Raw genomic sequence first — 15,927 nt, forward strand, 5'->3', positions numbered from 1 at the left:
ACATGCTTGAAAGGGCAAAAAAGTAGTTGGTGAGCCTCCTGGTCCCTTACCAGACTTTTAATCATGCGGTTTTGAATACACATTTAACATCTCAGTTTGAGAACTATTTGAGCACCACATCCATTTAGCTGACCCCATGACTTGTCATTCTGCTAAATAACCTTAAAAGTGGATTTTATTAAAGGATTAAAATTTTATGGTTAGTCCCCTCTAATAATATCAGAAGTGGTCACAAATAGTAACCCAAGACTAACTGCAAAATCATATTTCTAAACTCATATAACTTTAGAAAGTGAGAGTATTTGAATCTCTTTTGTAGTGTAATAAAAGAAAGCACTCCTGTAATTTATTGATACCTAAAAGCTACTGCTACTGGAAACTTAAAGTTCTTAATTATTTCTCCTAAAAGTAGCAATAAATGAAATATTTTAAGAAGAAGAAGAAAAAAAAAACCTTTGGAATTCAAGAGAAAAAAGGCAAAGTAATAATTCTAAAAAGTAAGATTTCCATCTTCCTTAAGTTCACCAACTGTGAATATTTTAATCTGAAAAGTGTAAAAGTAGTGAAAAATAGTGACAAAGTTATATATATTCTAGAAATAGTAGCATATTAAGGTATAATTGTGTTCTCTTTTTAGGAATGCTTCAGGTTGCTTTGACAGAACTTCTCAAATTATCTGTTAACTTTGTTTTGATGCCTTAACCAATGGTTGGAAGATATCAGAACCAAAGTTCTATAATTGCTTTTATTTTTACTAAGACTATAAGATCCAAGAAAACGGACAAGTTACCTTTAACATCAGAAAGACTGTATTTAATATTCAGACTATTCAAAAATGTTCCCGAAGCCACACTGGAAAAGGTGTGTTTACACACGCAGGTAAATATAACTTTCAATATGTAAGTATTCTTTTTTTCACATGTAAATAGTCTTATGTGAGGGGTGTATATACACGGCCACACTTCTCACAGCAAGCTTTGTCCTGCACAATACGCATATATGACGCAAGAATATAGATGTATCCATCCATATAACAGCTTCCATGAGCACAGTCCAGGGATATCATTTTAAATCGTAGCGTTAAATGGAGAGGAGGGGTACTTTTCTCCCAGCGAGCATTTTTTAAAATAGTCCACGATAAATGAAATTAGGTGGGGCACAAACTTAACATCAATTTTTTTTCAAACTCAAAGAGGAATAATCATGATCTTTTCAAAATTAGGAAATTAATTAGAATGTTTCTGGGATTCTAAAGAAGAGTTTCTTTAGTTCATTGTGGGAGGAGTCCCAGTGCAAAGAGTAAGGGAGAAGGGTGAGGGTCCTGAGACCTCATAGAGGGAACGAAGTCAAACTGTCCTTGATCAAGCGCTAAAGAAACACTTTAAAATGGAATCTGTCAGGGAACAGCTGCTCGGAAAATGTGTTAAACCAACCAGCCAGTTCGAGCGAGGTTTGTCGGTAGAGCCGGCATGGTCTCCAGGACCCGAATAATGGGGTGACTCACAAACTCCCTGGGGCGGGGAGCTTGGTGAAGATCCAGGCTCAGCTCGGGCCGCGGACCGGGAAGCCCCTAAAAAGGAGCTGCGCGGGCCTGAGAAATTGTAAAAGACCCTGACTCGGCAGGGTTGTGAAGCCAGGATGCCAGGCTACAAGGTTTCGGGTCGGCGTTGGGAAGAGTAGGCATATACGACTGGGGTCAGGGTCAGGATAAGAAAATGGGGTCCCGGGGTCCTGAGGCAGGGCAGGGCTGCCGGACAGCAATGCGGAGCCAAGCAGTTGCGCTGCACCCTGACGCCTGGCGAGGACGCAGGGTCGTATGCCAGGTCAGGATACCCTACTGACTCCTGGAGCAGCGCACTTGTCAGTTTCCTCTTGGCCACGCCCCGGCGGAATAAGTCCAGCTCCCCAGTGTTTAAGTAAGTCGTGACACCAACGCAAAAATCACGCCTAATTAAATTAATTAGGGATTGTCAATCCTGAATTAATGGCCAAGAGCGCAGGCGGCCGAGGTATCCGAAAAGCCGGACGGCCTGGGACTGCCTCTTCTTCCCACACCCTCCGGTCCCACTTCTCTGTCCTCATACTCCAGCTCCAGCCATCCTGGACTCCAGCCTTAATCAATCTCAATCTCTTTCTTTCTTTCTCTCTCTCTCTCTCCCTCTTCTCCCTCTCTCCCTATCACCCCCACCACCTCCCAACCCCCACTCCCCCACCCCCAGGTAGTGGCGCGGGAGCTTCCCGGGAAGGGGCTCCCTCCGAGTTGCGAGGGGAGGTAATTTACTCAGAACAAGGGGCCGCCTTTGCGAAGTATAAATAGTGAGACTTCAAGCGCTGCGTCGCTATCAGATCTGAACTCTCCGCAGGAAGAATTGTCAAAGATCTTAACACTGAACAAGCGCGCTCAGGCAGGGAAGCATCGGTTCCCATTTCCCTCCGGCGGCCCCCGCCCCTTCCCTCTTCCTCTTCTTCCTCCTCCACCTCCTCCTCTTCTTACTTCTTTTTCTCCTTCTACTTCTCCTCTTTCTTCTTTCTTCTCTTCTTTTTCTTCTTCTTCCCCCCTCCCCCTCCCCCCCCCCCACCCCCTGCCCCATTGATGTGTTATTACTGGGGGGGCTGGAGCAGTAAAAAAAGAAGAAGGAAAAAAAAGAGCGGGGCTGCTCGGCTGGGAGAGGTTGAGCGCGGGGCTGACGGGCATCTCTGGCGATGGAAGAACTTACGGCGTTCGTCTCGAAGTCTTTTGACCAGAAAGTGAAGGAGAAGAAGGAGGCTATAACGTACCGGGAGGTGCTGGAGAGCGGGCCGCTGCGCGGGGCCAAGGAGCCGAGCGGCTGCTCGGAGCCGGGCCGCGACGACCGCAGCAGCCCGGCAGTCCGGGCGGCCGGCGGAGGCGGCGGCGGCGGCGGAGGAGGCGGAGGCGCAGGAGGTGGAGGCGGAGGAGGAGCAGGCGGAGGAGCTGGAGGAGGAGGGCGCTCTCCCGTCCGGGAGCTGGACATGGGCGCCGCCGAGAGAAGCAGGGAGCCGGGCAGCCCGCGGCTCACCGAGGGTAACGGCCCGACCCCCGGCCGCGGTTCCCCTTCCCGCCTTCCCGACTCCTCTCGGGCGGGAGAGGATCCCCAGGCCCGACGGGGGAGGAATAGGGGGGCGGACGCGGAGAGGGCCCTTGGACCCCAGCTTTGGAAGCCAGAGTGAGGACGGAGGGGTGGGAGTCCGGTGGTGTGCACGGTCGTGGGTGGGGTCCGAGTGTGTGTGTGTGTGGAGGAGGGGGAGCGTGTGGGGTTTGCGCGCGCCCTTCTCGGATGCTCCCGCTACTCTCATTCCACCCAAATGCATTTTCACCAACCGGAGGATGGGCCCCGCCGGACGGCCGGCAGGCGGGTGGGGAAGTTCTGGGGACCAGGCTGCCGAAGTGGATGCTGGCCGTCACTGGGCCGGGCGGCGGGATTACAGTTAGCATGTAGCGCCGAGTTTGCTGGAGTCCCTTTCCTAGGCCCGAGGGAAGAAAAAAAGAGGGAGAACGGGGAAAGAGATACGGAGACGGAGGTTGATTGGGATTTCACCCTGGAGTCGTCCCGGGTTTCGCAGCTACCTCTAAGAACCACTACAACTCCGTGAAGACTGTGGATCCCTTAATCTTAGGGACCAAAACTTCCCATTTTCTTAGAGTTATCAAGGTAGAATGAGGCCAAGGCAGGCTGAGGTTCAGGCTGTGCGCTGTCTTCTTTCGGGAGATGCATTAGGCTCCTTTTTTGTTTGTTTGTTTTCCGGTATTTATTGCGCGGCATCATCCAGTATTCTGGTTTTGTGGTGGGATAATCCTTTGGTGCCAGCAAAGTGTTTGGAAAAGGCTTTTTCTAGATGGTGGAGCATCCTGTACCAATTCAAAGGAGTTCAACAATAAAATTAATTTGGCACTTGGTGCCTGCAGTAACTGGTGAGCTGCCATATTTTTCCAATTAAGAAAATATGTGACATGCGTAGAATCACATATTTAAGCAAGCAATTAAGTTGTTTATAACAAAGTCTGTTCTTGTTTAGGCCAATAAGTGGAAATTTGGGGGCGAAATAGAGATTATATTAAGTCTATTAATCAACTGGAAATGTGGACATCTTTCTCTTTGAAGCCCCCAAAGTTTGAGGGGCTTCCACTGTGAGCATGAAATAAAGCCGTCTCACCGCTTTGGCAGAATCTGAAGGGTGTGTTTTCATATTTAAATTTCATTACAATATAAATGGAAATATTTTCCTATTAACTTGACTTGAGTTTGTGCTATAATATAATCTATTGCTTCCTGGAGGAAGGACACATGTCCGCAAAACGAACTCTTGAGAAATAGATATGCGGGAAACGCTTAACTAGAATGTCAACCCGGGCTGAGTTCTAGTGGTCTTCTCCCAGACGGGGTACCAAGTAAACATGGAAAGTGGTGGCATAACTGTCAGTGCAACCTCCCTGGCCTGAGTCCCAAGCTCTGGGCCCTGGGTACACCAGCAGGCCAGACCGCGAATTTAGAGTCAACCCGGGGCAAATGAAGTCTTGGGATTGTTGGTTTCCAAACTCAGGGCAAATATTAATTTCTCTGCAGCCTGGCTCTTATAGAAATGATTTTTAACACTTATGCTGATCAGGATTCTGGGCTAGGGAGAACTGCAAACAGCCTCGATTATTCTAAACTCAGCTTTGGCACCTTAAAAACCCAAGTCTTCGACTCAGGCCCAAAGGATGAAGGTTCCAGAGGACCGCTTACGTTGATACCAGCTCCCCTGATCAGTGCCCCTTGGCCTATATATATATAGCCGCATCCTTCTGGTGTCCCTGTATGCTCACACTTCCGAAGCTCCTGTTTTTAAAAGGAGGAGAAGGAAGGCCAGGAAAGTGACAATGGATGTATGCGAACCTAGAGCAGAAAAATGCATATTTTATTAAACATCCGAGCTTCTGGATGCATGAAAAGCCTTTGCGCAACCAATAGAAACCGCGGATCGCGAATGTTCCGCTTGAACCTGTTGATCTCTGTGGGTTTAAGCGGTTAGGGTCGAGTCCGCCTTTCCAATGGGGAGGGAGAAGGAGTGAACAGAGGCAGCGGTCTGTTTCGCCGGCCTCCCGAAGCTGGTTTTCTGCCTCTCTCCTTCTGTTCGGGTGTGGGCAGCGAGCCCTCCAGGCCGCCAACATGGCGTGGGCGCCTCTGCTCTGGCGACTGGGATTCGGCAGCGGGGACAAGGACTGCCTGGCTGTCCAGGGGCCGTCCGCGGTATTTGGCTCGAGCCCTGGGTCTGTACATAGCGCCCAGAGAAGTAGCTCCCAGCGGAGTGCAGCACAGGGGTCTTGTCCTCCAGCTGTGACCCAGCAGCCCAATTGTTCCCAAATTAGACCAGCAAGTTTGAGAGAAGACGGGAGAGCCGGCGGCAGCCAGCGCTGGCTGAGAAGGGGTCCGCACTACGGGAATGGCCGGTGTCAGAGCCCAGTCCCTGGCCTCGCCGCCCTCTTCTGCCGGGATCGCGTTCTGTGACCCACAGGGTGCGGCGCTTTTGATTTCTGTGCGTGTGTGGGAGAGAGTGAACGCAAGAGAGAGGGTGAGTGAAATTGGTTTTTGTTTGCGGGGGAGGGCAGGGGACTGTGGGGGTGAACAGTGAGAAGGTGAACTGGGGCCGCAGTTGTGAAAGGGATTGGGTAGGTGAATGCCCACCTTGCCCGCGGGCAGCCACCCCAGTTGATCTTTTCGCATCTCCGGGATCCTCATCCTCTCAGCGGGGTGAGGGCCTGGACAGGAACTCCGGGAGGGGGCAGAAACCGCCATCCTTCTGGAGACAAATCTGCTCATGGTATTTGCTGTGTTGTTTTTTGTCTGTGTGTGTGTGTGTGTGTGTGTGTTGCTGTGTGTGCGCGGGGACATATGCGTATGACCCTGTTCGTGGTACCCCCTCCAGTGTCCCCGGAGCTGAAGGATCGCAAAGAGGATGCAAAGGGGATGGAGGACGAAGGCCAGACCAAAATCAAGCAGAGGCGAAGTCGGACCAATTTCACCCTGGAACAACTCAACGAGCTGGAAAGGCTTTTTGATGAGACTCACTACCCGGACGCCTTTATGCGTGAAGAACTGAGCCAACGGCTGGGGCTGTCCGAGGCCCGAGTGCAGGTATCCGGCTGTGAGGAGGTCGTGGGGAGCGGAGGAGGGGGAATGACTAGGGTTGGTCGCTTGAGGTACACATGATGAGTGTGCGGGTTCAAGTGTCTGGAGTGAGGTGAGAAGGGAAGAAAAGTCTTTGCTAGAGGTCTTATTTTCCAAAGTAGATCTTAGTCCTAAAGCCTTCCCGGGCTCCCCTTCACCCCATACCAACATATGTTCCCAGCAGAAGAAAGCTTTGCTGGGCTTGCTCCCAGGGTTTCTATAAACCACACCCCCCTCTCCTCACAATGCCTTTAATGTGGTTTAATCCTAATGGGCCTACTTTTATAAGCCTTAAAAAAAAAATCCCACAGAAAGCGTTTTATCTTCTGGATGCTTTAAAAGTTACAACGAACATTTTGTTCACCCGAGTTGGGTTTCCTTGAGGGTCTGCTCTGGGATCTAGGTTTGCCAGGCGGATATGCCAATTAGGTTTATAGATGTACAGACTATAAAGAAAATTAGCAACTGTTAAGTGCAGAATTTTACAGTCTGCCCTTAGCAGTCGATCTCAAACTGTGTGTGAAATAGCGGAGAAAATAAACGCATTTGGTCACTCTTTCTTTGTTCTCTCACTTAACCAGGGAAGCAAATCTGAATCAGAAACTTGATTTTAAAACAACCAACATATCTTAATATTGACATTTCCAAAGTCTGATCCCAGCAAGTGCCACACTCAGTGAAGTTAGTATTGAAGCAGATTTTCTTTACTGGTTGTGGGGGTGACTTTAATAGCAAAAGTAGGCTTTGGGAGCACTTAAGGGAAAAAAATTATATACATACATGCATACATATCCTTTTAGTTTTATGGAAAACGAATTTAAATGTTTCAGGTTTTATTTCCACTCAAATAATAAAATAGGAGAAAATGATGGTCATTATTTGTTTGAACACATGGAGCAGTTTTAGGCCTGAACATCTGCAGCTGTTACAAAGTATCACTGTAACAGATACTCCCTAGGTCTCTGGGCACAGAGACCACCATCTGCAGCGAACTATGCAATTCTTATGGGGCTTCCCCGCATCTTGTAATAGGATCAGGACAAAAACAGAGCAGTCCCCTTAAAGGGGAAAAGTAATAATAGGCTGCCTTGGTCATCACAGCATCAACAGCAGAGCCTTCCTTTTTAAGCCTGTCCTACTTTGCTCTGTGTACTGAGATCTCTAGGGGCTTAGAAACCCCTTAAAGACATGATGATAATTATTACAGTTGTGAGCATTAGTATATCAGTTCCAACTCTTCTAGGGGAAAAAAGAGGCAAGAAGCCTCAGGCCATGTGAGGTACACAAAGAATGCCACCCTGGCATGAAATCTACCCTCTATTACACTAAATGGCAGGAGAATTTTTGAAGATTTACATTGACTGTGACACTTGCTTTCAAAAACAAGGAAAAAGCTCTGAAGCAGTATTTTACTTTCATGTTTTTAAACATTAACTTGTGAATCAGTCAATATGCTGTATTATTGGAACATAATGCTGTGTTATTGGAGTATAAAAGCAAGCTTTGTTTGAATTTCTTAAAATCTGCCATACTGCTTCTAAAAGTTGGCAAGTTTACCTAAGAAGGTAGTATCTGGGAGAAGATATTATCCAGAATTACATGATTCATACCCCAGTCCCATTGCACAGAATGCTCTTTTTTCTTATAATAAATGAACTTTATTGCTGGTATTTATTTTTCTCATATTTTTATTTAAATTTTGATCTACGTACTGGATACTTCTGGATTATAACTGCACTCAGCAACTTTTTCTATAGAAGCAAATTAGATTATCATGATAATGGCATAATTATTCTGCTACCAGGTTACACTGTGCTGCTCGGAGGAAGAAAAAAATTCTAAACTTCTTTGTAGTGAGGCTTTTATAACACTAATTACCTCTTCCCCCACTCTTATCTCCCCACCCCCAAGGAAAAAAAAAAAAAAACAGAGTCACTATTTGCTTTGGTGTTTGGTTTTTCTTGAAGATGAAGCTAATTAATATTACAGGCTCTTAATGAGCACATTTTTCTCAGGTCTTACTGGGCAAACATCTAAACCCATTATCACTTTAGTATCAGGTATCAGGGCGAGTTTTAGGCCTGGGGGACTCTAATTGTGAAAACATGAAAACAGAACTTGAGTAATTTATCAAGAAACAATATATCTTGCAAAAGTATAGGAAATTATTTTTATCATTGATTTATGTTTTTAACTTTGGAAATTAAGATTGTTGTATATAATTCAAAGATTGCTTGCTGTATCTTCCATTCCTTGCCCAAAACACTACTCTTTCTTCATCATACTCCTGTAAATTTAAAAAAAATTTTTTGAGTCATATAACCTAGATTTTATTTTTTTCCTCCAATTTTAGGTTTGGTTTCAAAATCGAAGAGCTAAATGTAGAAAGCAAGAAAATCAACTTCATAAAGGTATGCTTCTCAGACAAAGAATATTTGATACTCTAAATAAAAAGAGTATTAGGGAATACTGTTATTATGAAGACAAAAAAAAAAACCTTCTCAAAGATAACTGTGGTCCTTATTTAAAAATCTACCCTGAAGGCAGTTAATGAGAGTCCTAAAATTTGGGAGTAAATTACATTGATTTTAATTCTGGCAACAGTTTAGGAAGATACCAGTCCAGTTCCAAAGGAAATAGTTCTATTTGGTACCATTTGAAACCTCGGGAAAAAGTGCTGAATGTGTTAACCTCACTTTATTTTGTTTTGTTCCCCATTTTCACAGGCGTCCTCATAGGAGCTGCCAGCCAATTTGAAGCTTGTAGAGTAGCACCCTATGTCAATGTAGGTGCTTTAAGGATGCCATTTCAGCAGGCAAGTACAGCCCAGTTTTAACCTGTTTTTAACTGTAAAAAGACCTGGATATTTGCTTGAACTGTTGAACATCCCTTCTCTGAGCTCTAATATGGGTGTACAGTTAAAGAATCAATTTTCAGATGATATAGTGGACACACTCCCATTTAAAAACCTATACAGTAATGGCACCCCACTCCAGTACTCCTGCCTGGAAAAGCCCATGGATGGAGGAGCCTGGTAGGCTGCAGTCCATGGGGTCGCTGAGGGGCGGACAGGACTGAGCGACTTCACTTTCACTTTTCACTTAAATGCATTGGAGCAGGAAATGGCAACCCACTCCAGTGTTCTTGCCTGGAGAATCCAAGGGACAGGGGAGCCTGTTGGGCTGCCGTCTGTGGGGTCACACAGAGTCGGACATGACTGAAGTGACTTAGCAGCAGCAGTGTCAGAGGCCTATATGCTTAGTCCTTTCTGTCCTCACGGGAAACCAACAATGCCTGAGGGCAGCAACTGGTCCTTTAAAAATGCACTAAAGATTGCACTTGGGGAAAGGAAGGGAAAAGCCTTTTGCTTAAAATTTTGTCAGATCCAATACAAAGGTTAGTCCTAAGGTATTTCTGAGGCAACTCTGTAAATATTTTTTGAGGTATTTTCTACCTCTTAGTCACATTAGATATCTCTGACCAAAGAAAATAAATAAAATACTAGCCATTAAGACTTGATTTTTTTTTTTTTTTAAGCTGCAAACCTTCATCTCTAGTAGAGAGGAAAACATTGGTCTTCCCAGGGACACCTTGCCAATGCAAACCCTTACTTGGCCGTAAAGAAACCTTTAAGACTACATTTTAAAAGTAGGATATCCCAGGGCTCTGAACTCCCCCATTCTCCAAGCCTAAGGGTGCAACCCATTCCCAACCAGTATCAGACATTCCCCACCCTTGGCCAGGGCCCTTGCTAGATAGGACTATGAAGTCATGAATTAACTCTCAGTTGCCAGTCCCTGGTCAGAAGAGTGTGACCTGAGTCACACCTGAATGTGCCCCATATATTGAGCATTAGTGTTAGGGAGGTCTTAGCTGTCTTGGCACCACTGGATTCTAGTATCTTGATGCTAGGCATCTGAAGCAGGAGAGAATGGCTGGAGAGAGAGGGGGATCATAAGAGAAGACCCTTACTACTCAGAAGGTGATCTCTGAGTCTGCAGCATCAGTACCATCTGGGAGATTGTTAGAAAGCAAGATTCTCTGACCCTGACCTAGACCTTCTGAATCAGAATCTACAGTTTAACAAGATCCCAATGTAATTTTAATAGTAGTAAAGTTCAGGAGTACTAACAAGTGTGCCAGTTGTGATGAAGATGCAATAACTTCTCTAAGTGACATTTTTAAAGTTTTGTAGTTTGCTTATTGGTACTTTACTAGTGGGTTAAGAGGTGTATGGCAGCACCAAGAGAAGAGGGTAAGGACACTCACCCATCATCTGTCCAATATACATTGTTATTTTGAGGGGAGTGAGGTATTAGCACAATAGCATTGTTGCCCTCTGACCAGCCCAGCTCCTAAGGGGGCTGCCACAATCACTGCAGATGGGAGTCACTGGGACTCAGGGGGATAAGCCACTCTGAGTGAGCTGCAGAATACTCAGGGGCACTGGAGTATCCCAGATTCAGTAACAAACTGAGGTCAGCTAAACGTCCCTTTCCCGTCCCCTGCCCCAGCCTTCCCCGAGCTAAGCTGGACGCCGTTAATGCTCTGTTTCTATTCTGTTGTCACCCTAGGATAGTCATTGCAACGTGACGCCCTTGTCCTTTCAGGTTCAGGCGCAGCTGCAGCTGGACAGCGCCGTGGCGCACGCGCACCACCACCTGCACCCGCACCTGGCCGCGCACGCGCCCTACATGATGTTCCCGGCGCCGCCCTTCGGACTGCCGCTCGCCACGTTGGCCGCAGACTCAGCATCTGCCGCCTCCGTCGTGGCTGCAGCTGCTGCCGCCAAGACTACCAGCAAGAACTCCAGCATCGCGGATCTCAGACTGAAAGCCAAAAAGCACGCGGCCGCCCTGGGTCTGTGACTTCAACGCCAGCGCCAGGGTCGCGCGTGCAGCACGGCGCGCAGCCTGCATGCCCTCCGAGCCCCGCTGCTTCTCTGTTACCTGCCCCGGACCTTGGAATCCGAGCCTCTTTCTGCCCCACCGATGGCCCCTTGCCCCCTTCTGCATCCCGGACTCGGAGGGCAGCACCCGGGATCCCAAGAAGGGCACCAGCTTCGTGGCTCCTGACCATTCACCTGTCTAGGGGCCTAGAATTTGGCTTTGTAGGGATGGGTTTGGGAAGTCTGAAGAGTGCTGGGACAGTGAAGTGTGGCTCACGGTAAAACTGCAACGATGGACTTTTGCGTAGAAATAAAAATCTTGTTAGTAAAAAATGAGGGGGAAACTGTAGAAAAGAAAAACCAGAGAGAAAAAGAGAAAGGGAACTTATTGCTATTCAGCAGAAGCTGAAATCGGAGAACCAAGGAATAAAAAAAAAAAAATTAAGTATTTTGTACATTAAAAAATATGGAAAAATAACCGGGACAAATCTCGAGATAATTGGGTGGGAGTCACCAACTTAAAGTGTATTTTTTGTTGTTGTTGTTGTTGTTTTTTAATGGGCTAAGAAAGCAAAACTGAAGGAAGAGGTATACTTATTTAAAGAATTAAGATGAAAAAAAGTACGCAGCTGGGAAGTTCACAGGTTTTGAAACTGACCTTTTTCTGCGAAGTTCACTTTAATACAAGAAATTTGATAAGAGAGGCGGGCCTCCTTTTACGTTGAATCAGATGCTTTGAGTTAAAAACCACCATGTATGGAAGAGCAAGAAGAGGGAAGACAGTATAAAAACAAGGAGATAAAAAAGTGATATTAATACAAAAATGATAACCACAATGATTTCTCTGAGAAATTGTTAAGGCAGAACTGTCCAGACTGCTGACAGTAAAGTCCCGGTTTGCATGTTACTTGTATTCCATTGACGGTGTCTCCCCACCTCTCCCGCTTTACTCACTAGCACTTAACTGCATTTTCATTTTCGGTATGAAAAACAATACCCAAAGCATCTGAAAATTGATATATATTTCTAGCTATATATTTTTAGTCCCATCTTTAATCCTGGGGGGACAAAGAAAAAAGTTTGAAGGGCAAAAAAGTTACACTCTGATTGTCCCAAGACGACAGAGGCAAGTAGAAAATGTGGGGAAAAGAAAAGAGAAATATTAAAGTACAGCGCCTCACGTGGTGCCTGATACACAGTGGGCGGTCAGTGTTAGTCCCCCTCTCCCCTTATTCTTGTATTCCCTCTTGCAGATTTCCTGAAGTCCTATTTGAGGACCGTGCTTTATTTCCCCCTCTCAGTCCCATCACACTCACTTTAAACAACACCCAGCTAGATACCGGCGGCACTAAGTTTGTGTAAAATATGTTGATACACACGAGCAAAGTTTATTTTGGCTATAATGTGTGAACTAATGGTTGACTTTCAACATTTGCATTTTATCTCACAAAGGTGTATATTCAAATAATTTTTTTGTTTGTCTCAATTCATGTAGCTATTTAAACTGGGGTACCCTGGACTGAGCAATCTGTATCCCAATTCTTTAAAAAGTCTCCTTAGTTTTTTTTTTTTTTTTTAATCCCTTCTAATTTACAAGAAAGAGGAAAAGCTCTTTTAGCTGAACTTTGGTATGCAGTTGAGCTTTGTAACTATTTGTTCTCCATGAAAACAAAATTATTTATATTTGCCATATTTTTTCTAGTGTATTAAGTTATTTTAAACAAAAGATGCTGTTATTTCATGACGTGTTGTCGGTACAAAATGTTTTGGTCTCACCTCTGTTAAACCTTTTAAATAAGTGCCAAGTTATTAATTGAAGACACTTTGCGATCAATTGAATGAAAATAGTATTGTTTCATTTGATGGGGTTCGCGTCATCTTTACTCCTGTTGCTATTAAACTATCCAGGATAGTCTTTCCTTCTTCCTTTTTGATGAGTATGTTATCTCTCTTGACTATACCAGCTTGGAAAAGAGCTTGCCTCTGCTCCTACGTGGCAATCAAGGGGCGGTGAGAATGATGACTCTCGTGGCTGTCTGTAGCGCTGAGCGAAAATCCCCCTCTCCTGCCCCATTTTATCCACCCAATGGAGAAAACGGATTGATTTTACACTAAATCAATAAAGGAACAGATACTATGTAAAATAACAGGATAGAATAATCTCCTTCCCTAAAACGGACTCTTGTTCTTCATTTTGCTGCACTTTCACCCTTGAAGTTCATTTAGGGAACATTTTGGGAAGGAAGGAAAGCGTGGTCACGCGGTGCGAAATCCACCTGGGTTAATTGTTACAAAACACTCAGTCCCAGGTCGCCGACCCTCCCCCGGAGTCGGTGGCGGTCTGGAAGTAGGATAAGAGCCGCGAAGCGGGGCGGGGGCGGCGGTAGCTCTTTGGCCCAAATAGAGTCTTCGTTCGTTAAATTTATGAAAAGGTAGCAGCTAGGATCGTATTTAGAAAAAGCCGGGTTCTAGCCGTTTGTAGGGTACCGAGGAGCCCTCATCCGTCCCCTCTCCCGGAAGAAATCTCACCTACTTAAGGCCGGAGGCATTGCCTATTTGGAGGTAGATAGGGACCGTGAAGACCAGGGAGAGGACCTTCTCTTCCCTTCTCACTCGGGCTCTTGGGATAAGGGACACCCTTCAACAAAATTGAGGGTTTCCCGTGTGTCCCCTGGGGCCCCCTCTTGGGGATGGAGGACGCATAGAGGAGGTCCTCCCTGCGACAAAGCCCCGCGTCCTCGGGTGGTGCTCCTGCCGCCCGTCCCCAGCCCTCTCCCGGGTTGAGCTCGCACTCAAAGCTGTTACTCTGCGTAGACGTGGGTGATAATGTTTATCTTTTAGCCTTCAAAGACCACTGAACAGGACTTGGGCCGTATTCAGCGCTCAGGCCTTGCGGGTCTTCTACTTGACAAGCGTCCCTAGTTTTCATAATAAACATCTGCTTGGGGGCGGGATGAGCTTTGAAGCCGCCGCGCCGCCAGCCTGGGCTGGTGACCTCCGGCGAGCTCCCGTCGCCTCCGGAGTCCAGGGTCCAAACGGGCAGGCTCCACACTCCAACCCTAATCCAGCCACCAATGCGGGCTCGGACGCTTCCCGAGGCACCCCGAGGGAGGTCGGAGGTCACGGGAGAACTTGGGGCCAGGGGTTGGCGGTCCCATCCGGGGCCTGGCCGATCCCTACAGCTGAGCTCCGGGAGCCTGAGGTCAAAGGAGGCGCTGCGTCCGGGCCCAGGCCGGCGGGGCGCCCGGCACCAGCGAAGGAGCGCTGCAGCGGGGCCTAAATCGGCTGGAACGTTTCGGGCCGCCGGCGCCGGGTGGGCTCGGTGCCGAGCCCGCGGGATTGGGTCCTCGAGGGAGCGCGGCTGGCCGAGGAGCCCGCGGACGCAGCCCGGGTGGGCAAGAAAAAGCAAGGTCAAAGTTTCTCTGCCCCGTCGGCGGTGCCCGAGCCTGGCGCGGCCTGTGGGACCTGCGTCTGGGGCGCCGGCGGCGTCCTCCCGCTCCTCTAGCGTCCGCTCTCCCGAGACTCAACGGGTACTGAGGCCACCTTTCCTTTCCCGTCGGGGTTGGTCCCTCGGGAGTCCAGCTTCTAACTGGGGCTCGCGTAGAGCCCGCTTTGCGGAGCGCCGCGTCCCAAACGCCTGGATGTGTGAACCCCGAGTTCCCTACCCCGTGTTTCCAGGCCACTCTGAGAAGGGGATCGAAGAAAGCTTCACTATAAAGTATGCCCAATGTGTGTCGTTTTGGTCCAAACTCAATAATAATCGTAATAAATAATTAAAATTTCCCGCAGTTGTCCCCCAGATCTTAAGGATGTGCAAAGACTTCTCAAGCTATAAAATCCCTGATTAAGGAAAACTGAATTAAAAGAGCTTACTCAAAACATCATTAGTGTTAAAGACCCTATAATACAGGAGGCCCAGTGAGATCCGAGGCCTTAGCTTGAAGCTGAACTGATAAATATCTATTTTGAGTTTTTCCCCAGATTCATAACTTTTTAGATCCTCAGATGGTAATACTTTAGCATAATACAATACTCAAATTTCGGAACTATTTTGATTTCTGAAAAATGCCTTTTTGGCTTCAGTCACATGGGATACTGTTATTTTTTCACAAATTCAGTTTACATCATAAATTGCAAACATTTGCAATCAGATCTCAAGATTGTTTATTTTATGTAACCTCAAGCGCTTGACTATGTTAAACACCAGCACAGAAAGTCTGTGAAATCAGTTTAATGTGTGTGAGGGAATTAAAGGATCACTCCTTTTCATCACACAAACAAAGCATTTAAGGTTGTTTTGATTGTCAGTCTCCCAATTTTTGAACAGTCTTACAATTGACTATTAATTTTAGAGTCATTCTGTGCAAAAATAATTACTAAAGTTATATCCTGCTTTAATTAAATGTTTCTGGACAGAAGAAAATGGTATTATTATTCTACATTGGGAAATGGGTGATTGTTTTTAATGTTATATTATTTTTAAGTCATTTTAGTTCAAATGTAAATAAAGTCTGCTAATTCCAAGGTGGGGGGAGGCCTGCAATGGTTTCTTAACATGCTGTTAGAACAGTTAGTCAAAGTGCATTAAAGAAATGTCACAAACCCAGAAATAATAAATATGTCATTCTAATGAGAGTGTTAACTTATGGATAATTTATTCAAGGTAGTTTTTACATTTCATATGGAATCTCTTATTATGACCTGCCTGAGTACTGTGATGCTTGTTCTTCAAAATCTAATTTATATAGGCTTGAGGTACACATAATTCATAACTCCTGTTGATATATGTATACACACCCCGAATTTTAAACCTTTACAGTATGTTTGCATGTTTACTAGCATGTTTTCAGGACATCTGAAATTAAAATGTAA

The 15,927-nt window shown here is 46.2% G+C and overlaps 1 protein-coding gene across 3 annotated transcripts; it reads left to right on the plus strand.

Annotated features, from left to right (window-relative positions):
* Nucleotides 1-848: 848 nt before the first annotated feature.
* On the plus strand, nucleotides 849-13,177 carry SHOX2 (SHOX homeobox 2). Of its 3 annotated transcripts, XM_070374189.1 has the most exons (6): nucleotides 849-3,043; nucleotides 3,672-3,752; nucleotides 5,926-6,134; nucleotides 8,521-8,578; nucleotides 8,894-8,982; nucleotides 10,742-13,177. In XM_070374189.1, exons 1-6 carry the CDS (start codon nucleotides 2,704-2,706, stop codon nucleotides 11,033-11,035), a joined length of 1,071 nt encoding a protein of 356 aa, XP_070230290.1. In that variant the 5' UTR covers nucleotides 849-2,703; the 3' UTR covers nucleotides 11,036-13,177. The 3 variants fall into 3 exon arrangements, with proteins under 3 accessions (XP_070230290.1, XP_070230277.1, XP_070230286.1); XM_070374176.1 differs by lacking the exon at nucleotides 3,672-3,752 and having other exon boundaries at nucleotides 856-3,043; XM_070374185.1 differs by lacking the exon at nucleotides 3,672-3,752 and having other exon boundaries at nucleotides 859-3,043; nucleotides 10,778-13,177.
* Nucleotides 13,178-15,927: the final 2,750 nt, after the last annotated feature.

Source organism: Bos mutus, chromosome 1 (assembly GCF_027580195.1).
Source record: "Bos mutus isolate GX-2022 chromosome 1, NWIPB_WYAK_1.1, whole genome shotgun sequence".
Classification (NCBI taxonomy): Eukaryota; Metazoa; Chordata; class Mammalia; order Artiodactyla; family Bovidae; genus Bos; species Bos mutus.